The sequence below is a fragment of the Narcine bancroftii genome, chromosome 11 (assembly GCF_036971445.1).
Source record: "Narcine bancroftii isolate sNarBan1 chromosome 11, sNarBan1.hap1, whole genome shotgun sequence".
In the NCBI taxonomy this organism is placed as follows: Eukaryota; Metazoa; Chordata; class Chondrichthyes; order Torpediniformes; family Narcinidae; genus Narcine; species Narcine bancroftii.
Genome location: NC_091479.1, coordinates 10,435,799 through 10,458,925, shown reverse-complemented (window position 1 = coordinate 10,458,925; position 23,127 = coordinate 10,435,799). Strand labels below are relative to the sequence as shown.

The 23,127-nt window shown below is 42.0% G+C and overlaps 1 protein-coding gene across 5 annotated transcripts; it reads right to left on the bottom strand.

Annotated features, from left to right (window-relative positions):
- Positions 1 to 809: 809 nt before the first annotated feature.
- On the bottom strand, positions 810 to 21,250 carry mpi (mannose phosphate isomerase). Of its 5 annotated transcripts, none has more exons than XM_069902565.1 (8): positions 21,197 to 21,250; positions 16,822 to 16,949; positions 11,898 to 12,098; positions 9,983 to 10,124; positions 7,548 to 7,727; positions 6,046 to 6,219; positions 5,489 to 5,697; positions 810 to 4,299 (listed from the first exon to the last, which is right to left on the bottom strand). In XM_069902565.1, the coding sequence occupies exons 1-8, from the start codon at positions 21,210 to 21,212 to the stop codon at positions 4,084 to 4,086; spliced, it is 1,266 nt and encodes a 421-aa protein (XP_069758666.1). In that variant the 5' UTR covers positions 21,213 to 21,250; the 3' UTR covers positions 810 to 4,083. The 5 variants fall into 5 exon arrangements, with proteins under 5 accessions (XP_069758666.1, XP_069758664.1, XP_069758665.1 ...); XM_069902563.1 differs by lacking the exon at positions 21,197 to 21,250 and adding an exon at positions 21,107 to 21,190; XM_069902564.1 differs by lacking the exon at positions 21,197 to 21,250 and adding an exon at positions 21,107 to 21,190 and having other exon boundaries at positions 6,046 to 6,216.
- Positions 21,251 to 23,127: the final 1,877 nt, after the last annotated feature.

The following is a 23,127-nucleotide window of genomic DNA, read 5'->3' as shown; positions in this document are numbered from 1 at the left end:
ATATGTGCGCAAAAGGTCAGTTACCTAAAATAACGTAGTAATTATACTATTGAATATAATGTCTTAGTTAACTGTTAACTAGTTAGTTAAACAAGTAGTTAATCACACTTGTATTACATTAAAATGTGCCAATACAGTTTTATTAGCCGTGAGAGAGAGAGAGGCTGTGCCAAAATGATCACGAAACAATTTCAAGTTTACATTTGCACATGCGTTCAGTGCACACAGACTTCTGTCACAGGAAAAAAATTTGCAAAACTCAAGATTTTTGCGCAAACTGACTACTAAAAATTAGAGGGAACATTGGTCGAGAAGCTCAGTTTTGACCTACTGAGCGTCTCCAGCATTTTGTGTTTTTACTTCAACTATGGTGTCTACAGGGAACATTGGTCGTTGGGTTAAAAGTCAGAAGGGTCTTCTCACATCTGCCAATTATCTTTTTTTTAAACCAAGTGAGCACCTCAGTGCTCCTGGGGAAGATGAAAAGAAAAATAACCTCTGGGGTTTTCAACAGGTGCATTTTTGTGTGAAAGTTGATTTTTCTTTGGTCAGATTTACTCAAACCCATCTTTCCTTTTCCACATACCAATTGTTTTGCCGTGTTTCCTCATCATTTCTGTGTACAATTTCTAACAATATTTTTACCTGCCAATTTTAAGTACTCATTAAATTGAAATCGATGAAGGGCTTAAGCCCAAAATGTTAGTAATGTATCTTGATCTTTGCTGTATAAATTACACTGTTTGACCTGCTGAGTTTCTCCAGCATTATGTTTTTACTTTTTAATTGAAATAATGATTTTCTTGATATGAAAAAATCACATTTTATTTCAACCTGTGCAAGAACTCAAATCTTTTTTTCCTCACTCTGTTATGGATCACGTTTATCCCAATCTCCAACTGGAAATACAGGTACACACTTAAAGAGAGTACATCCAACTACTAGATTAAATCATCTAGGATCGTATTCGCTCGAATTCAGAGGAGATTTTATAGAAACATATAGGGTTATGAAGGGTATGGATAGGATAGATGTAGGAAGGTTTTTTGAGCTGGCCGGGGAAACTAAAACGAGAGGACACATTCTCAAGATTCGGGGGAGTAGATTTAGGACAGAGATGAGGAAAAATAGTTTTTCCCAGAGAGTAGTGAATGTTTGGAATTCTCTATCCAGGGAAGTGGTTGAGGTTTAGACATATTTAAAATTCGGTTCGATAAATTTTTACATGATAGAGGAATTAGGGGATATGGGGAGAAGGCAGGTAGGTGGAGTTAGGTCATAAATTAGATCAGCCATGATCGTATTGAATGGTGGAGCAGGCTCGATGGGCCTTTTGGGCCTAGTCCTGGTCCTACTTCCGATGTTCCTTCTATGATTACAAACTTGTAAAATAAAAATACACAAACACTGACAAGATTAACGCATCAAAGGTCAGTCCAGAACTGATATTTCCTTCCACACCCAAAACTACTGGAGACTGGCTCATGGGAACCACATACACAAAGGATTCTTGAGGGTGCCGAGGGCAAGAAGGGCTCCCAAAGGGCCGTAGGCACTGAAGGGTTCCTCGACGTGTCAGAGGTTTGGATCTGGGCTCGGGTTGCCAATGGTTTGAACTGAACTGGAGTCTTGTGCACCTGCAGGAGTGCTGGAGGTGAATCCACAGACACTCAGTGTCTCTGAGGATATTCTCTTTTGCTTCTCTTTCTCTGACTGTAAGGGGCTCATGGCAAACCAAAGGTAACGTTACATTTCTGTTTTTATTAAGTGACAATAAATAGTATCTGATCCTATCGCAAGTGGGCAGAACATCAACTCACTTAAACCGGGTGGCACAGTTGGCGGAACGGTGAGTGTAATGCCCTTACAGCGCCAGTGATTGGGACTGGGGTTCGAATCCCGCGCTGCCTATAAGGAGTTTGCACGTTACCCCCGTGTCTGCGTGGGTTTTCCTGAGGCTCCAGTTTCCTCCCATCATTCAAAACGTACTGGGGGTAGCTCATTAGGTGAATTGGGTAGCACGGACTCATGGGCCGAAATAACTGTATGTCTAAATTTTAAAAAACCAGCCTCACAAGTCATTGGTGGAAGCCAGACAATATGAATGTTTTATTCTTCCCTTCTTCTCCAACTATATCTTTAATGAAACATTATTTCCTCCCTCAGTTTGAATTTGAAAGAAGCTGCATATTATGGCAGCATGGCGAATTTAAGATCGGAGGTAAATGTTTACTTCATAAAACTATGGGCAAATGCAGTGCACGTTAGTTTGTCTTCAATGCCTTTTAATTAGATACACATTCATGAAAAACACTTTGCTCTAACATTTCACCAAGATGCAAAATTTTCAAGACTGGCTTGTCCATCCTTTTTTTAAAAATTCATTCCCAAAATATGGGCATTATTGGCATGTGAATGCACAGAAATGCTGGAGGAACTCAGCAGGTAGGAGGTAAAGATGTACATCACTGACATTCCGGGCCTGAACCCTTGAAGGACTATGGACGCTGCGAGACCTGCCGAGCTCCTCCAGGATTTCTGTGTTTTTACTATAATCACAGCATTTGCAGACTTTCATGTTTCACTCACATTATTGACAAGTGATTCCCTCTGATGGTTGACTCCACCACACACCCAATTCCTAGCCCCCTCCTGCTTTCTATTTACTACAACCATACTTAATCAAATAGCACTTGCCAATAGCACTCTGGAGTTTCCCTTTTCACCTGAATTGGACTGTTTGAGTTAACCCATTGGAATCCATGTCCCTGTTTTCAGGGACTACCAACAAGCGCAAGTACTCCATGTCCCCAGTTTTAAAAAGGACAAACAAATGCATATACTCTGTGTCCCCGTTTTCCAGGACTGGTTTTGTACCCAACCTTTCATACGGCATTTTACCCACAGACCCAGTCCGGATTATATACCCTGAAAGGTTAAAAATGGACAGAGTCCAAGGGATTAAGATCTTGAGTTGAATGACCTTGACAAAGCCTGAACTGAGTATCATCAAGAATGTTATTCACTATAAACTGAAATTATATAATTGACTATATCTTGCATCTCTGAGGCTAAACTGATGAGCAGTAATTTGCCTGACTGGGAAAGGAAGTAACCAGGCAACTTTCTACTGCTTGGTCTATGCCATTAAAGTGTCGGTGCTTGAACTTGTTTAAACATTATTTCCTCCCTCATTTTGATTTCAAACGGTGCTGTTCTACAGCACATGTCCAGTGTTGTCCAACGGCAGTGTATCAAACTTGGCACTAGAACTCAAAAGCTTTAAAGCAGTGGTTCTCAACCTTTTTTCTTTCCACTCACGTACCATTTTAAGTATATCCCTAGGCCATCGGTGCTCGGTGATTAGTAAGAGATGGCTTAAGGTGGTACGTGAGTGGGAAGGGAAGGTTGAGATCCACTGCTCTTGACCCAATTGTTACTGAAATATTTTGCTTGAGAAAAATTGTCATTGGTCCATTTCCTTTGGAGTTCTGAAACCGTGCACATAACGAGTCAATGCGGTATGATTAAAACAGTGGCTTTCTTATTTTTAATTTCCACCCACATACCACCTTAAGCCATCCCTTACTAATCACAGAGCACCTATTGCATAGGGAATACTTAGGGTATGTGAGTGGAAAGAAAAAGGTTGAGAACCACTGGTTTAAAGTTAATTTAATAGATCTTATTTTTCCACTACCCTGAAGATGAGCAGAAGATTATCAGCAAATTATATAATTGGAAAACATTGTGGAAGAGCCAGGCTGTGCATTATGAATACAGAAATCTCTTGGATCTGAGGAGTGAGAGATGAACAATTCAGAACTTAAATTTGTTATTATTGCAATACAGAGCTGATTCACATCAAACTGAAATGAAGCAAACATGAGCAATAATGGAAAAAAGATCAAATGGATATTCTTGTGGCAAAATGGCTAATCACCAATTAGTTGGGTAAAGATTTGAATTGGGCAAAAAAAAAACCTGGCCTTTCAAATAGACTACTACAATCTATCTATCAAACTCTAGTGCCACTATATACAATTTCTTTAATTTTAAGGATATTGCATGAGAAATTAGATGTTACAGCATGCAGCAAGCTCTGAATAGTAGCATTCCATCCAGTGAGTTGATACACAGGTCAACACTCGCATTGGCAGCCATGAACAGGACGGATCCTCGTCGGATGTTGATCTGAGATGGGTGCGCCGCAGTGGCTGAAGCCTCTCCCCTGATCACAAGGAGGATACTTGCAGAATCAATGGAAGAAATTGTGTATCGTTTCACTGAACTTGGAACCTGGGTTAAAAGAGATTTTCTTTTAGTTTCTAATGTTTTCGGGTGCTGTGAAACTTTAGATTTCTGCAAATGCGAAAATCTGTAGACTCCATCGTTGAAGTAAAAACGCAAAGGGCATTAGTTTGACCCACTGAGTTTCTCATGCATTGGGTTTTTACTGCAAACATATTCATATGCAGATGTTGGATTTGGAGAAAAACACAATCAGCTGGAGAAACTCAGAGGGTTAAGCAGGAATAGAAATGAAAAGGAAATTGTCAATATTTCAGGCCAGAACCTTTATCAAGGCCTAATGACTTCCTCCAGTAGATTATGTTTTAATAGATTCTGATTCATTGTCACAGAACATCCATGACATCACATACAGACAACCCTTAGATTCTTCTTCCTGCGGACAAGGACGAATTACCACTTTTAGGTAGTGCAAAAAATAATGGACACAAAGAAACGTTCACACACTGTTCAATACGGAGAGAGAAACTATAATCAATAAAGTGCAAAAGTAAGAGTCCTTAAAATGAGTCCCTGATTGTGGTTGAGGAGTCTGATGGTGGAGGGGAAGCAGCTGTTCCTGAACCTGGTGGTGCGAGTCTTGTGGCACCGATACCTCTTCTGCTTTAATAGATTCTGCTGTCTCTTCAGTACCTGCTATTTAAAGGCAATGAAGAATTGTGGTCAGATCACACCTTGTATTGTGCATCCTACTGACCACAGAATTTTTTTAAAAAGATGGAGTGGAGTGGGTGCAGAGATAACTACCAACATGCTGCCTGGGATAGAGAGGGGATGTGATTGAGGTTTATAAAATTACAATGGTTATAGATAAAGGACACTACCAACAAAGCTTTCCCCTGAGAAGAGGACTTTTTAAAAAAAAATTCTTTACCCTAAATCTAAAGATGAGTTGATGGGTCCTTTACACTCAGAGAGCAACAAGTACCTGGACTTCACTATCTATGACAATATCATCAAGATTAAAATCTGTAATTTGGCTGGCAGGCAAGTTGCAGCACGGTGCTAAGTTTCCAGATAGCTGACATCAATATTTCTCAGCACTCACTTACTTTGGAGTCAACAGAATAGAAACTGGTTCACTGTGCAGTTATTTACATGCATCCTGGGAAGAAGCAGAAAAGAAATGCAGAACCTCGAGTATTCGAGGAGTCTGGTTGAAGAGCACAAGTCATACCTCTATTTTTATTACTGTAAAGTCAGGCACTGGAGGATCGTACAAAAAAACACATGGATCACTGGGATCCGGAATAAACGGGAAGATCTTTTCACTCGCTGGTGCCGGCGTGTAGTTGAGCATTCCACAGAGGGTCTGAACATCGATGAACTTTGGAGTGAGGCCAGCTCGTACAGTATTATCAGAACATGCCATGCACTCTATGCAATCTAGAACAGACAAAAGAAAATTAATTAGCACTTTCCAGCTAGTCCACAACTGTTTCTCAACTGCAGCCAGAAATAAACTGCAGAGTTATAAAAAATGAAGCTCTTCAGTATCACCAAAAACACGAAGCTGGAGAAACTCAGCAGGTCAAATAGTGGACTTTTAAACAACAACGATAAAGATACAAAACCAACGTTTCAGGCTTGAGCCTTTTATCAAGGTCAGAGTAAAATGTAAGTAGGCGCCCTAACAAAATTTTGATACCTTGAAGAAGCTATTCTGAACACAAACACAAGCTGAAACAGCGAATTAATGTGGCCCTTAACAATTCTGTCCATTTCCAAACTCACCACCATGAAGATAAGCGTGGGGTTCATTTGCTCCCAGAAACATGGATTCCCCAGGCTGCAGTTTCACCAGATTCAGAAAGTAGATGACAAAACACCCAACGTCGCCAGGAAACTGTGAATGTAACCTCAGCAGCAGCTCGCCGTTACTTCCTGCCATGTCCTTGCCTGCAGCTGCTATGTTACACAAGGCTCTTGTTAATTCCAAACTGTGGCTTGCAAAATATTAAAATACACTAAAGAGTACAAAGCATCCAAAAATTGCAAATACTGGTGACCCAATAATACTCCAAATGAAGGACAGTATTTTAGCTGGCTCCATTCAGGATTCCTTGGAAAGGTGACCCATCTTTCTTTCCAGATCTGTCCTGGGGCCTCCATTGTCAATACAATCACAACAGTTCACCCAGCCTCTATACTTCGTGAGGAGTTTGAGGAGCTGTGGTATGTGTCCAAAGACACCTGCAAATTTCTACAGGTGTACCATGAAGAGGATTCTGACTGGTTGCATCACTGTCTGGTACAGAGGAGCCAATGCACAGACAGGAAAAAAACTAGAGTTGTGAACTCATCAGTCTTCACTCCATCGAGGACATCTACAAGAAAACTGCCTCACCACCCAGGCCATGCCCTCTTCTCACTGTTACCATCGGAAAGAAGGTACAAGAGCTTGAACATCCAATGGTACAAAAATCAGCTTCTTCCCTTCCGCCATCCAGTTTCTGAATGGACAATGAACCATAGACACTCCCTCACTTTCTCTTGTCTTTGCACAAAATTATTTTATTTTTGAATGCAATTTAGAGCGATATTTGCACTGTGTAATGCTGCCACAAAACAAATTTCATGACATATTCTGATTCTGAATAGTAATCAACTTACTGTCAGGTTTGTTCTTTCTGCTTTTTTTTTCACCATCCACGTCACTTTGGAAAAACCAGAATTTAGAACAAATGTGTGAAGATGGATTTCATTTTTGAAATTGGTGGAGGTTTGAAAAAAAAAAGTAAACGGGGAAACAAATATTTGACTAAAGTAATGGGCAAAGTGAGAATGTTTATTTTAAAACAATGTACCAGTTTGCTAGGATCCAGATAGGTTGCAGAGGACGTAGATCCATCAGTGATTAGTCAATGGCTTTGTCACAAGGCCTTATCCGGCAGGGCAAATAGCAAAAGGTTCATGTGGTCAATTGAAGAGTTCCATCAACTTCCTGATTAACATCTCTCTCTCTCTTTTTCAGACAAAACCTGATCATTCAGCTAATTGCAGTTTGTGGGATCTTGCTACATGTAAAATGGCTGCTTGCTGAACAATGACTGCGTCATTTGTGTTCATGAGACATTCCAACAACTGCGAGGTTGCAGATAAATGCAGGTATTTACTTGAGAATTCCATAGGTCAGCAAACTTGCTATAAAAACCAATTGATATTTCATTGCACATTGAGTTAACTGCAAACTAATTTGCATTTGGCTTTTACACAATTATGCTAAAACCACAAACCTTCTTCCAATACCCTCTTCACCAACATGTTCAGCTGATCCACAAAGGTCTTTTTTTCACAGGTCATCATCACAGTAAAGCACTTCTTCAACGCATCAGATATCTGGCGTGGGTCGCTTGAGCTATTTTCAAGCAGTTCTGCAGCTTCATTACCAATAACTGCATGAAATTCTGGGACATCTGCAACAAAGAACGTGTTTTGGAAATAAAAACGGTAAACAACATCAGGATATCTGTTGAAGAATGCAGGTCTAATTGAAACTAATTTTAAGAAAAATTGAAAATTGGATTTGCTGACTTACAGGGCGACTCTGTATAGGATGACCCCCCCAGATTTACCACCTAAAATGTAGATTTTGAGCTATACCCTTTGTATAGGACAACCCCCCCCCCCACCCAAAAGTCTGGCACCACTGACCAATGGAGTGATGCTATCACAATATTTTAATACCAAATTACATTCTAAGGTTTTAATTTTATTAGCATCTTTAAAAATAAACCACCTTCGGCTCCCATAACAGACCATTTAAAACCTGTACAGAGCCGATGGCATTCTTTTCGCTGTCACCATTTGTGTGGAGGTGAGTAGGGTTGTCAGTGTGAGAAAGGTGTGCCGAGGGCCTGACTGGGACGCTTGTGTGGAGGAGAGTCAGGCTGTTGGCTCAAGGAAGGTGCTAGACTGCACCTCGGGCCTGTCCCGGACACTTGTGTGGAGGTGAGTCAGCGCAAGGAAGGTGCTAGAGTGTGCCCAGAGCCTATCCCAAACACTTGGGTTTGAGCCAGCAGGATGGGAATAGGAAATCAGTGGGGAGAGGGAAGACGGCAGTGGTGTTGAGACTTCACTGTCCAGGTTTGGATTTTAGACCCGACATACAAGACAACTCGATTTGAAGGCAACATTTTTAAGTTTCGAGGATCATCCTAAACACCTGCATATATGGTACCAATTACTTTGGAACATTTGCACTGATAAATTTTAAATATAACCATATAACCACTTACAGCACAGAACAGGCCAGTTCGGCCCTACTAGTCCATGCCGTAGCAAATCCCCACCCTCCTAGTCCCACTGACCAGCACCCGGTCCATACCCCTCTAGTCCCATCCTATCCATGTAACGATCCAGTCTTTCCTTAAATGTAACCAATGATCCCGCCTCGACCACGTCTGCCGGAAGCTCATTCCACATCCCCACCACCCTCTGCGTCAAGAAATTTCCCCTCATGTTCCCCTTATAATTTTCCCCCTTCAATCTTAAACCATGCCCTCTAGTTTGAATCTCCCCCTTTCTTAATTGAAAAAGCCTATCCACATTGACTCTGTCTGTCCCTTTTAAAATCTTAAATGTGGTGGTAGTAGAAATATTACTTCAATGCTTCTTCCTCAATCCATCTCAAAGCAGTTTATAACTACTTTATTAATATACACTTGTTTACATTGAGGGTGGTGCAGGACCACAGCTATTAAAGCTGCTACCCTCACACCTCCTGTGACCATAGTTCAATCCTGACTACTAATTGTTGTCAATGTGGAAGCGCCTTTGCTCTAGTTGCTCAAGTTTCCTTCTTCATCCCAAAGACATGCAGGTTAATAACGTTAATCAGCCTTTGTAAAATGGCCCCTAGTTTGTGAGTGAGTGGTACAATCGGACAAAGGTTCACGGGGATGTCAGGAGAATACGTTACAGCAGAAATAGGATAGTTCTGCAGGCCAGCATAGACTCAATGGGCCAATTGGTCTCCTTCCATGTGGTAAAAAAAACTGAATTCAGCAAATAATGTGCATAGGTATTCCCCATCCAAACTAGAAATGAATGTCCACTGAACACTTCTTGGCTGGCACTGACTGAGAGAAGAACATTGGCCTTTCGCCCACAACATGTCACTACCTTTTTATGGATACTGGATCCAACAATGGACGACACAGTTAGTGTAGCAGTCAGCTCTACAGCACCAGAGTCCCAGGTTTGAATCCACCACTGTCTGTAAGGAGTTTGTACGTTCTCCCATGACCGCGTGGGCTTCCTCCAGTTTCCTCTCATCCTCAAAACATATGGGGTTTGTCAGTCAATTGGTATATTTGGGCAGCGCAGGCTCGTGGGCCAGACGGCCTGTTACTTATCCTACATTTCTAAAAAAATTTTTTTAATTAAGATTTTTGAACGTGCAACTTCTCCTCATTTGTTCTAGCCAACACCAACGCTTAAAAGTAACACTGCCTGAACCGAGAAACATCAGTTTCAGAAACATGAGTCTCAACTAAATGAACCAAGTTGATACCTGTTGTTGTGTGCTCATAGCTCGCACAGAGACATAGGAACAGGGGGGCTAAACTTTGCAATATGGAGAAAAAGCACATGGTGTTTGACCTGTCGCTTTATCTCAAAGATTTCCTGGAGATTTACCAGGACAAAACAGGGATGTTTCACATCTTACTTTTCAAAAATCCAATGATTTCCTCCACGGGTCTGAATCCACACAATCCTTCAAATGGAGTGAGCGCAATGGCCATTTCTGGTTTGTGATTTTTATCAGGATATCGATCCGGAAACTGAGCGTGAAGTTGTACAGCTAACTCCTGCAGGACACAAAATCCAAAACCATAAATTACTTTAAAATGTTTCATTACTTTAAAATTTTTGGATTGCGCCCAGGAGTAGATCACAAGATATAGGTGCAGGTCGGCCGATCTGCTCATGAGCTGATCCATCCTCCCACTGCTCTTGTATTCTTCCCAGCTCTCTCCCTGTAGCCCTTGATGCCATGATTAATTAAATGCCTGTCAATTGCTGCCTTAAATAAACCCAACCTCAAGTGCCACAGACTCAAAGAAATTTTCTGCATCTCTTTTAAATTGATGCCCTTTTATCCTGAAGTTGTATCTCCTTGTTCTAGACTCCCCTACGATGGGAAAAAGCCTCGCCACACCTACTCTGTCCCAGCTTTTTAGCTTTCCAAAATGTTGCTATGAGGATTCCCCCTCATCCTTCTGTACTCCAACAAGTACAGTCCAATAACCAACAATCGTTCCCCATATGCTAACCATTTCATTCTATCCCATCTTCTCTGAAGACACTTGAGTGCCAGCATGTCTTTTCTCAAATAAGGCACCCAAAACTGTACACTAAGTACATGAAGTGAGGTCTCACCGGTGCCCTATAATGTTTAACATTACATCCCTGCTGTGACGTGCTCTTCCTCTAGAAAGGAATGGCAACATTATATTCGTTGTCTTCCTGCTGACTCAAGTCCCTTTGCTCCTTCCTAGGGATTCCAAGCCAAGTACAGTCAAACGCCCAAGCCAATGGAATGTGCCATTGAGTTTTCTTCACCCTGCACCAATGGCCACACTAACCTTCCATGGCCACCTCATTTGCTGCTGTGTTACTTTGCAAAACAGAACTAACTGCAAGTAGCAATCTGGCCAGAGGCAGAAGAAACTTAAATCATTGATAGATAGGTACAAGTTACATGGGGATACAGTGAAGGGGAAATATCAAATGGAATGTACCAGCTGGAAGCTGACATGGATAATAGAGATGATCTTGTTTATGTACGTGATACAGTTCAACAGCATTCATCTTCCAGGCAAAACCTCTCAGCTTTATGACAATTTTGTTTGGAATTTGGGAGTACAAAAAAAACCCCAAAATTGTAGTAAAACCCCAACTGCGGATGCCAGATGAGCAAATTTTCCAGTTGCCTGAGACTCACCCTTACAATGCCAAGCTAATACACCTGCATTAAGAATAAACAGTTCAAAAGACAGTGCAAAATATAAAATAATTTGGGGAAAAAAACCCAGCATAGCAGTCCTTAATTGTGTAAAGTTCATTTTAATCAGGTAATTCCCATAACTTACAAAACTTAAATTCGAACCCCAGTCATGTTGCGCTAACCTGTCACCATCATAATTAACTCGCCCTCCCTCGAGTTTACAGTTAAAGCCTTACTTAATACTAATAGAGTTCAAGACTCTTACTAGGCAGGGATAGGGAGATACTTTGGGAGAGTCGCCTGAGCAGCGAGTGGAATCGACTGGCTCATCGACCTGGGCACTGCCATTTTATTCAAACGCAACTTTATTGAAACAGCTGCTGCAGGCGGGATGCTCCACTGACTGAATGCTTTCCCCCATCTTCACCAAAGGTTTTTGTGTGTTGCTTTGGAGAACTTATACAATTTTAAGCTTTTAATTAAATTTTTTAATATTCTAAATTTCAATCTATTTATTTATTTCCTCCAAAAAAAAGTTGCCGGTTGCTTGAATTCCAGCTAACAGGGATTTTACTGTATATATTCCATGCCATAAATGAGATTGTTTATTCGGTGCACAAGGTGCTTTGCTTACTTTGTTTGGATGAGCTTGAATAGATAATGAGATGTTGACCGAGAGCACCTTGAACAAAAAAGGCAGCTGTCCTTGGAAAACATCCTTCACCTGTGAGCCCAGACAATCAGGATGCTTCGAAATCCATGACCCAAGAGTCTTCTGGGAAATTCTGTTGTCGCATATGATTGCATCTCCTTTGGGATGAGCTCCCATCCATAGCTAATAGAAAAATCACAAAACAGCATCATTTAACAGGCTAGCTAATAATTTCCACATTGTAAATTATGTTTGTTTAATTATATTGCACATGAATTTCTCATCTTTGCATTGCTTGTAAACATAACACCCTAAATAAATGCACTCTTGTGAATAATTAAGTAATTGTACATTTAATTTATATTAAATTGCCACATTTTTTTTTAAATCAGTACTTTTCCTCGCCTGTATGAATCAAAGCTGTCCAAAGCAGAAAAGGGAAAGCGATACAGGAGGATCAGAGCCAGCACGACCAGGCTGTGAAACAACTTCTCCCCACGGGAAGTGAGAATGCTGAACGACCAAAGGAACTACTCACACTGACCACCCGAGACTCTCATATTTATTTATTTGTATCCATTAAATACTTGTCCTGCATTTGTATTCCTGTATGTGTGTTCTGTCTGGTTGTGTGTCTGCATGTTTTGCACCGAGGACAAGAGAGCGCTGATTCGTTGGGTCGTACTTGTACAACCAGATGATAATAAACTTGATTAATGCACAAATTCATTTTCTGCCCTTTCAAAGCTCACCAAAAAGCACAGAAGTAATGCCACCAGAATTTTAACACTTAACGCAAACTTTAAGATTGCATCATGGAGGCAAAATATATTCTGATTACTTGATTTATTGAATGCTGTGATGGAGTGAGGTTGAGAAAGTCTGGTAATGTTTGCAGAGCAATGTAAACCTTTCATAAATAGAATTACAGTAAAAACCTCCAGTACCCGACACCTTTGGGGATTGGTAGATGCCGGATAAGTGAATTTTTATGTGTTTGAGACTGCAGGTTGCATGATTGGTGAACAGTGAAGCGCGCCAATTTTAAACTTACGTATTTTTTAAAGCTTTTTTTCTTCCGCAATTTTTTTGACAGTTGCTTGAGGCTGCCAGTTGCTTGCATTGGGATAACAGGAGTTTTACTGTACAATGGACTGGATTGAGTCCACATCTGTACCTCCACATCCGGCAACATGTGAGGTGATGCATTTTGGACGGTCAAACGAAAAGGCTGAGTACAGGGTTAATGGTTGGACATTTTAACAGTGTGAAGGAACAGAGGGACCTTGGGGTCCAAATCTATACACCTCTCAGGATTACAACGAAGGTTGATAGGATGGTTAAGAAGGCTTATGGGATGTTGGGCTTCATTAATAGTGGGATTGACTTCAAGAATTGAGTGGTAACTCTACAAATCTCTGGTGAGATCACATCTTGGATATTGTGTTCAGTTCTAGTCACCTCATTCAGGGAAGGATGTGGGAGATGTGGAGAAGGTGCAGAGGAGATTTACCAGGATGTTGCCTGGATTGTAAAATAAGTCTTATGGGGCAAGGTTACCAGAGCTGGGACTTTTATCTTTGGTGCAAAGAAGGAAAGGAGACTTAATAGAGGTCTACACCATTCTTCTGAGAGATATAGATAAGGTGGACAACCAGCATCTTTATCACAGAGCAGGAATAGCAAACACCAGGGAACATCTCTACAAAGTGAAGGGGTAAGTGTGTTTTTTTTTATATATACACAGAGTTGTGGGTGCCTGGAATGCCTTGAGATTGATGGAGGCTGTAACATTAGGGGCATTTAAGAGACAGACAAATGGAAGAAATAAAAATAGATTACAAGGGAGGGGAGTCACGTGATGGGAGTAGTGGCTGGTCGGGTGAAATCGGTTGACACTTGCGAGCAAGTTCGCAAACCAAATGGAAAGGGGAGTTGTGGTTGCCATCAAGGGACAGGAGGCAATCCAAGGAGGGGAGGTTCATTTGTTTGGGGTTAAAGGGTTATCGCTTGTGAGGATTGTTGGGGTATTTCATGTCTTAAATGAGTTGTCATATATTGAAATTAAAAAGGATAACAAAAAACAGTAATGGAAAAAAGGGATGGAGGTGGTGAAGAGGCAGAAAAGAAGTGAAAATAAAGATATAAGATGGCCATGTTGGACTATAGGACTATAAACATTAATGGAATATATAACCAAGTTTAAGTGTATCCCATTGGGAAAAAAAAAATCACATATAATTTAAAAGACAAAGTTACAATGAATGGGGAAACCTGGGAACCATAGATGTAACATAATATTTCATAGCCTCGGACCACCTAAAATGATAAGATAAATATGACCAGATTTAAGGTGAATAAGTAGATGATACGTCTTTTTTGTTTGTATTCCTTTTGTATAAAGATATTGTTTTATTGTATTTTATATCTCCAATATTTACTGTTTTTGGAGGGGGTGGGAAGGGAGAGATGGGGGAAAAAAGAGAAAATCTCACTGTGAATATTTAAAGAGATGCATCTATAAATATATTGGTTGATATGGCTCAGAGGGTGATAAATAAATAATTTTTTTTAAAAATAGATTACAAGGTAGGGGTTTAGTAACTTTTTTTAGTAGGTACATGTAGGTCAGCACAACATCAAAGGCTGAAGACCCTGTACTGAGCTGTAATATTCTATTCTTAACAGGTCAAATTAATACCCTGTACAAAAAAGGCACACCTTCACCGCAACACTGGTCAGTCGAGATCATGTGCTTTTTTCCCCTAAAGTATATATCTAACACATCTCAGACAAAAGAAGGGGCAAAGCTGGATTAAATGTCATTTCACTGTATAGCCTGTGAAAAAATGCTAAGGTCCAGGCCCACAATAAATTGAAGATGAGGTCTCAGTTGATCAAAGCGTCACACCCCCAATTTATTGATTATCACCTATACAAAGAGATGCAAGTTTCCCAAGGCCCAAGAAAACTAGAAAACCAGAGGGCTCAAAATATCCGGAAATGATCCATCAGTGAATGTCAAGCTTCAGAAAACAAAATGATAGTATGAATAAAGCAGTTTAGTAGACGTTCACAAAGATACAATCTTCAAGAGCTCATCTACCCCTGCACATAGGGGTTTCAAGGCCACCACCATCATCCTGGTACCAATGAGGGTGACGGTAACAGGCCTCAATGAATACTGCCCTATGGCACTGACCTTTACCATTATAAAATGCTGTGAGCATCTGGCGATGGAATGCTTCAAAGCACACTTCCCAAAGTCATGGAACTCGACAGGATGGGCATTTTAATTTGCCTACAGACAGAATTGACCAATGATGTTGTAGCCTTGTCTCTCCAGTCCATCCTCCTAACCCACCTGGAGAAGGACACCTCATACACCTGGCCGCTGTTCGACTTTAACTTGGTGTCTAATATGATCGTTCCCCCAGAGACTGGTGGAGAAGCTGTCCTCACTGGCACTGAACAGCCTTCCTCTCTGTAGTAAAACATGAAATCTGCAGACACCAGGGTTGAAGTATAAACACAATGCTGGAGAAACTCAGCAGGTAATAGTGTCCTTTATATAGCTAAGATAAAGATACATAATCAAGGATGAAAGGCTCATGCCCGAAACATCAGTTCTGTACTTTTATACTTGCTACATAAAGGATTGAGCTTCTCCACCAGTGTATTTTTACCCCTCTCCTCTGTAACTAGATTCTGGACTTCCTAATGGAAAGACCAGTCTTCTTGCTTCTGTGGCAGAACCATCAAGCACTGTCGCATCTCAGGGCTGTGTGCTCAGCCCACTCCTGTTCCCACTCATGACCTATGACTGCAACGTCAGATCCAGCTCCAATAGAAGTTGTCAGGTTTGCAGATGACACACAGCAACAATGAGTTCCACTACAGAGAAGAGATGGAAATAGACAATAGGAGCTGGAGTAGGCCATTTGGCCCGTCGGGCCAGCACCGCCATTTTAGATCATGGCTGATCATTACCATCAGTATCCCTTTCCAGCCTTATCCCCATAACCCTTAACTCCGTTACCCACAAAAGTCTTATCTAACTCTCTTTTGAACATAGTCAGCGAATCCGCCTCTACCACCCTCTGTGTTATGGTGCAAGAATAGCAACCTGAGTCTCAAGATGGACAAGACAAAGGAGATGATTGTGGTCTTCAAGAGGACTAGGAACACCCACCCTCCACTATACATCAACAACTCTATGGTGGAGAGATCCAAATTCTTTAAAGTTCACTCAAGATGTGAACTATAATGGTCACGCATCTCCTTATTTGTCAGGAGGGCACAACTGCAACTGCCCTTCCTGAGAAGACAGAGAAGAGGTAGGCAAGGCTATTGAGAGCATGCTGGCCAGCTGCATCACTGTGTGGATGGTTGCTATAGATAGAGCATTGGATTGGAGGTAAATCCACAGGACCATAAGCGAGGCAGAGAGGATCACCAGGGTCTCTCTCCTCCCCAATGACGTGATCTACGGGCATCATTGTCTGATGAGGGTCACAAAATCGTTAAGGACCTCTACCACTCCACATACAGCATCTTCCAGCTACTCCTGTCAGGAAAGAGATACATCAGACCCAGAACCACCAAGCTAAGGAACTGCATCTTCCCATGGGCAGTGAGACTGTTGAATGACCACTGAACTGCTCATACAATCCTTTCGAGACTCTACTATTTATTTAACAATAATTATTTATTTTTATATATTACTGCATAGAAATTGCTACATCTATGTATGTGTTTGCATGTTCTTACACCCAGGACCGAAGAACATGTTTTGTCCAGTTGTACTTATACAATTAAATGATAATAAACTTGAACTACATTGAACACATCTTCTCACTTAAAATTAGTTCCTTGGAATTTGTTTGATGCAAAATGAACAAAATACCTCAGCATAGGGCTTCTCTTGTTCAATGTCTACCGAGGGATCATTACTTGAAATTAGTTTAGCCACCTCACTCTCTGGTCCAACCTTCCCCCAGGCATAGTGCTGCACCGCACACTTCAGCGGAAACACTGGGGAAAACAAAAGATCGAAAAGCTCTAACAATCTCCAAATCGCAGCATAATATCAAGACACGACTTCAAGTTTAATGTAGGTTAAAGATCCCTCAAATAAGACAGTTCAGTTTTCCAAACAGTCATGTCCTTTAAAACATGACAAAATGCACATCGGAAATGAAAATGAATGGTAGAAAATCTGATGAGTATTCAAATGACACTGGGAACACACTAGCCAAAAGTTGGCAATTGTTTGGAATTTCAATCTGCAAATGGCAAATGATAGTGGATATTTGTTACATTTTAAAGATGAGATCAGCAAATTGTTCTGAACCAAAAACATCAAGGAATATGGTAGTCACAGCCCATTGATGATCTTGTTAAATAATGGAAGACTTATTGCCCCAACAATTATCAGGAATGTTGCACAGAATTAATCAGTAAGAAACGTGTGAGATGGAGGACACTGAATGCAAAATACTAACAAATCCATTTACAAGGGTAAACAGGGTCAGAAATTACAAGGGTAGCAACCAACGCTAATGGACATGAAGTGACTGCCTCATGTCCCTTTTTATAATACAGTAAAACCCCAGGTATCCGGCACCTATGGGGAATTGGTAATACCCTTGTGATGCCAACTAATGCACTTGCATTAAGAATAAACAGTTTAAAAGTCAAAAATACTACACTGTACTTACACTGAACAAACATCACTTACAAGAATATATAAACCTTAAAGCATTTTACTTTATTTTCAGTCACATTCTTTGAAAACATTTAAACGTTGCTACATCTGCAGGTTCCTCTCCCTTTACGAAGCCATCCGATAAATGAACAATAACATTACAGATAATTAACCCCCGCCTCAAGTTTACAAATAAAGCCTCTGACTGGAGCGACTCTTACTAAACAAAAATAAGGAAACCCTTGAAGAGAATCACCCCAACGGCAAGTGGCATCAACCAGCTCTTCAAACTGGGCTACGCCATTGCTGTTTGCTGCAAGCAAAGCACAACCGAGGCTCTCCGTGGGCTGAATATTTGCTCCCATCTTCACCAAAGGTTTGTGTTATTTCAGAAAACATTTACTTCTACAATCTTAAGCGTGCATATTTTAACCTATTATTTTATTCTTTTTTTTTAATTTATACATTTTCCTCGATTTTTTTTTGCCGGTTGCTTGAGACTGCTAGTTGCTTGAATTCCGGATACCAGGGGATTTACTACTTACAAAACCATTTACAATGACAAACAACAGCAGAAATTACATGGATGCCAACCAACACTAATGGCCATGAAGTGACTACCTTTTTCCTGTTTTTATAATGCTTCTAATAATCTACCTACACCTTAATAAATATCCTGGAATCCCATTAAAAAACATTTGTTCTCTGTCATAATGACCCTAGGTGTGGACTGACAAAATAGATCTTGAATTGAAGATAGATCTTTGTAACAATAGCCTTCCAATTATTCTTTCCACAGTTCAGTAAGGATCAGAATAGTCTGACATTACAGATATTCTCAACCCAAAAGGACAAAGGCACTCTACAATGATTAAGAAATCAAAATGTAAGCATGCAAATCACAAGAAATGAATGCAAATCATCTCGCTGACCCAATTAATGAACATACCGCAAAATGGGCACTTGCTTGTCAACCCTCCAAAATCTCTTGTTTGGCCAATGGCAAGTACAAGCTATGACAGAATTATAATTTCATAAGGCCATTAATCATCGGCAAGAAAAAATAGCCAAAATTTTAGCTGCCGACATAATACTTTTAACGTAGCCAAGGGTACCAATAACATACAGTAAAAGTCCAAAAAAAGGATGCCAGAAATCCAGATGACCTGAGAATCCAGACTCTCAAACTAGCGGGTTTTTGTGTGCTTGAAACAACAAGCGATCATGCTTAATACAGGCAATTTTAATCACAAATAATGCATTTGCATACTGTATTTCTCTTTTACAGTGCTCATTTTTAGACAATTCTCCAATTCCAAAAAAGAAGCAATTTACACTGGAGATTATTCACTTAAAATTTAAGTACATTTGATTACGGCTACATTTAATTACGGCTAATTATCCATATGCTCCAAGTTACCTCTTCATTTTCCTCTCAATGTGTGCATGTCCTGTTATTTCATGTTTGAATTAACTATTTTTTATATATTTCTGGTTACATACAGTATGTTCAGATAGTTAATTCAAAGAAAGATAGAAGTCTCTCGCAAGCAGTGAAATTTAGTTTCAAGATCAGTCATTGCTGTTATTTAGAAAACATGGCTGCAAGATTCAAAAACAAAAAAAAATACTGCACTGACCAGATCCTCTGGCCAGTTGCTTCAGGCAAATATTGCAGTATGCCACGAAAACTGTAACATTGGATCTTTTATTTATCATCTATTTTTCTGGCTCATTATATAATTTAAATTGTTGTTGGTGGTGTATCTTACATACATGTGTGCCTAGAGTGACAAGAACATTGGCGCATCGGAACATTATGTTAATAAACTTTCAAAGTCCAAGTTCACCCAAGGAATAATTTGAGGCCTTTGTTTAATATCTCATCTAAAAGGGCACACCTTTAACAGAGCAACCCCTTCGCCAATACAATTCTGCAAATGGCCAGCTGGATTTGAACATATAGAACTCTAGTCTGAAGCTAAATTTCAGATGATTCTTTGATGCCACAGGCAATTTAAAGATCAATTCACAATAGTCCAGTGCAATCCAAAATTTGCCTCAAAACCTTAAACCACAGTGCCACAAAAGGACTTGTAGGGTCCAACAACTCAAACTCCATCACAATAGATGGATGTGCACTCAAAATTCCCAAAATACAAGACAATAATCAAATTATGTGCATATGTGTGCACATATACATCTAAATAAACACACACAAATATAATTCTGACACATCAAGGAAACAAAAGGGTGTTTATTTTCATTTAGAAACTACAGACAGCCATTATGTTTCTTGATTTTGTGTGAGAGAGCCAGTGAAGAAACACACAGAAACTAGAGGCTAGAATTTGGAGTCAACAACGAGCAAAAAGGTGAGCAGGACAGACCCCATCCATGGGTGAAAACATTTCAGGTCAGGACCCTTTACCAAAACATTGATATCAATGGGGAGGAAATAAGCTGGATGGGGGAAGCGGGGGAAAGGGGGGGGAGAGGGGGGAGGGGGGGGGAGATGGGGGGGGGAGATGGGGGGGGGAGATGGGGGGGGGAGATGGGGGGGGGAGATGGGGGGGGGAGATGGGGGGGGGAGAAGCTGGGGAAGGGGGGGGGAGCTGGGGAAGGGGGGGGGGAGCTGGGGAAGGGGGGGGAGCTGGGGAAGGGGGGGGAGCTGGGGAAGGGGGGGGAGCTGGGGAAGGGGGGGGAGCTGGGGAAGGGGGGGAGCTGGGGAAGGGGGGGGAGCCGGGGAAGGGGGGGGAGCCGGGGAAGGGGGGGGAAGCCGGGGAAGGGGGGGGGAAGCCGGGGAAGGGGGGGAAGCCGGGGAAGGGGGGGGAAGCCGGGGAAGGGGGGGGGAAGCCGGGGAAGGGGGGGAAGCCGGGGAAGGGGGGGGAAGCCGGGGAAGGGGGGGGAAGCCGGGGAAGGGGGGGAAGCCGGGGAAGGGGGGGAAGCCGGGGAAGGGGGGGAAGCCGGGGAAGGGGGGGGAAGCCGGGGAAGGGGGGGGAAGCCGGGGAAGGGGGGGGAAGCCGGGGAAGGGGGGGGAAGCCGGGGAAGGGGGGGGAAGCCGGGGAAGGGGGGGAAGCCGGGGAAGGGGGGGAAGCCGGGGAAGGGGGGGAAGCCGGGGAAGGGGGGGGAAGCCGGGGAAGGGGGGGGAAGCCGGGGAAGGGGGGGAAGCCGGGGAAGCCGGGGAAGGGGGGGGAAGCCGGGGAAGGGGGGGAAGCCGGGGAAGGGGGGGAAGCCGGGGAAGGGGGGGGAAGCCGGGGAAGGGGGGGGAAGCCGGGGAAGGGGGGGAAGCCGGGGAAGGGGGGGAAGCCGGGGAAGGGGGGGGAAGCCGGGGAAGGGGGGGGAAGCCGGGGAAGGGGGGGGAAGCCGGGGAAGGGGGGGGTGCTGAGAGACAAGGCGAGTTGAGATGAGGGGTCGGGGTACAGCGGTGAGACGAGGAGTGTGTGCAGGAGGGCTGGGAGGTAACAGGCCCGGGCCCAGTAACCTGTAAAAGGCCGAGCCTCGCTCCCTGTGGAAAAGATCCGCGTCCCTCCATCAACAGCCGGAACCATCCACCGGGACACGTCCCCCTCACCTTTCACAGCCGCCATCACTGCCCTCTCAGGTAGACGTCTTCGTGCGTGCTGTCGTCACCGTTGTGCGTAACGCGAGGTGACGTCACCGCTATGCGTAAAAGTGTCCAGCGGGCTTCTGGGAGTTGTAGTTCAATATAAAAATAAACTGGTTAAAGAGAATTATGATTCCTGAACATTTTGGGAGGTATCTTTAAGTCTTTTAGGCTGTTGATCATGAAAATGACTTTAAAAATTTCCTCTTCTGTATTTTTTTTAAGATATAACCTATTTTTGTGATTTCCTGGCCTATTTTAGACTAATTCAAGCATACACCAAATTGTCATTGAAAATTCATTTTCTGCATTCGCACTTGGATCTTAGGTGAAAAGTTTCACCAGGACCTTGCGACTCTGGAAAAGCAGCATCAGGGCAACTGGAATCCACCAATGGGGCCGATTATTGTTGGACACTGATACTAGAGGCATCAGATGCTGAGTACAAACGAAAATCAGCGGCAAAAACATTTTTTAGGTCCCGACGCAATGGGTCAGCATTATTACAGGATTAAACATGCTAAATTGAATAAAAGTTAATTTAATGTTTTTCCAACTACCTACAGGACACGGCAATTCTGAAATTATTCTTTGCGTCCAGCTTGAAATGGTCTCTCATCATCTCCATTGTTGTCCAGTGTCAATAGTGTGTGAAATTGCAGTTTCTTGTGTGAGCTGGAAAAGAAGAGAGCAAAACTTTCACAGATCTGATGAAGGATTCATCAGGGCATGAAACATTTACTCTGTTTTTATTGTTTTTTACAAATGTTGGCTGGCTTGTTGAATTTTACCAGCACACTTGGTTTGGGATTCTAGCATCTGATATGATATGAGAGATTACGATCAGCTGGAGGCACCAATACCGTCGAGTGCAAAGCCCTGCAAAAAGATGTCTCTGTTCAAAAATCTTTAATGGATTTTGAGTTGTCTTAGATGTATTTTGTTGCAGTTTGAAAGTTACAGGCCCAACTTTCTGCCCATGAAAATACAAAAAGTCCAAATATGAATGATCCGATTTCCGATTTATTGTCAGAGTACATACATGACATCACCTACAACCCTGAGAAACAGAATTACCACTTATTGGTAGTGCAAAAAAATATACACAATGCACACATGTAAACGGATAAAGAAATGTAAACAAACTTTGCAATACTGAGAGAAAAAAAATCAATAACATTCAAAAGTACGAGTCCTTAAATGAGTCCCTGATTGAGTTTGTTGTGGAGAAGTCTGACGGTGGAGGGGGAGCAGCTGTTCCTGAACCTGGTTGGTGTGAGTCTTGTGGCACCGAGACCTCTTTCCTGATGGTAGCAGCGAGAACAGAGCGTGCGCTGGGTGGTGTGGATCCTTGATGATGGCTGCTGCTCTCCAATGGCAGGAGAGTTTTGCCTGTGATGTCCTGGGCTGGGTCCATTACTTTTTGCAGGGCTTTGCGCTCGGAGGTATTGGTATCTCCATCTGATCGTAATCTCTCATATCATATCAGATGCTGGAATCCCAAACCAAGTGTGCTGGTAAAATTCAACAAGCCAGGCAACATTTGTAAAAAACAATAAAAACAGGAAATTATTCATGCCCTGGATCCTTCATCAAATCTGTGGAAGTTTTGCTTTTTTCTTTTCCAGCTCACACAAGAATACCCTTGACTAATGCTACCACAGAGTGAAGGTCTCTCATAGTTTTGATCCGAATGAGTGGTTCGCTAAGGCATGTCTGAGTCAACAATATTGCTGGAGAAACATGAAGTCAGCAAATTTCCTTTCTTAAAGGACATGAACTCACTGAGTTTTCATGAATATCACGGTCACATCATAATAGCTTCTTTTGTTATATACATTCCCATGTGATTTAATAAATTGATTGAATTTACAATCTCCAACAGCAGTGGAATTTAA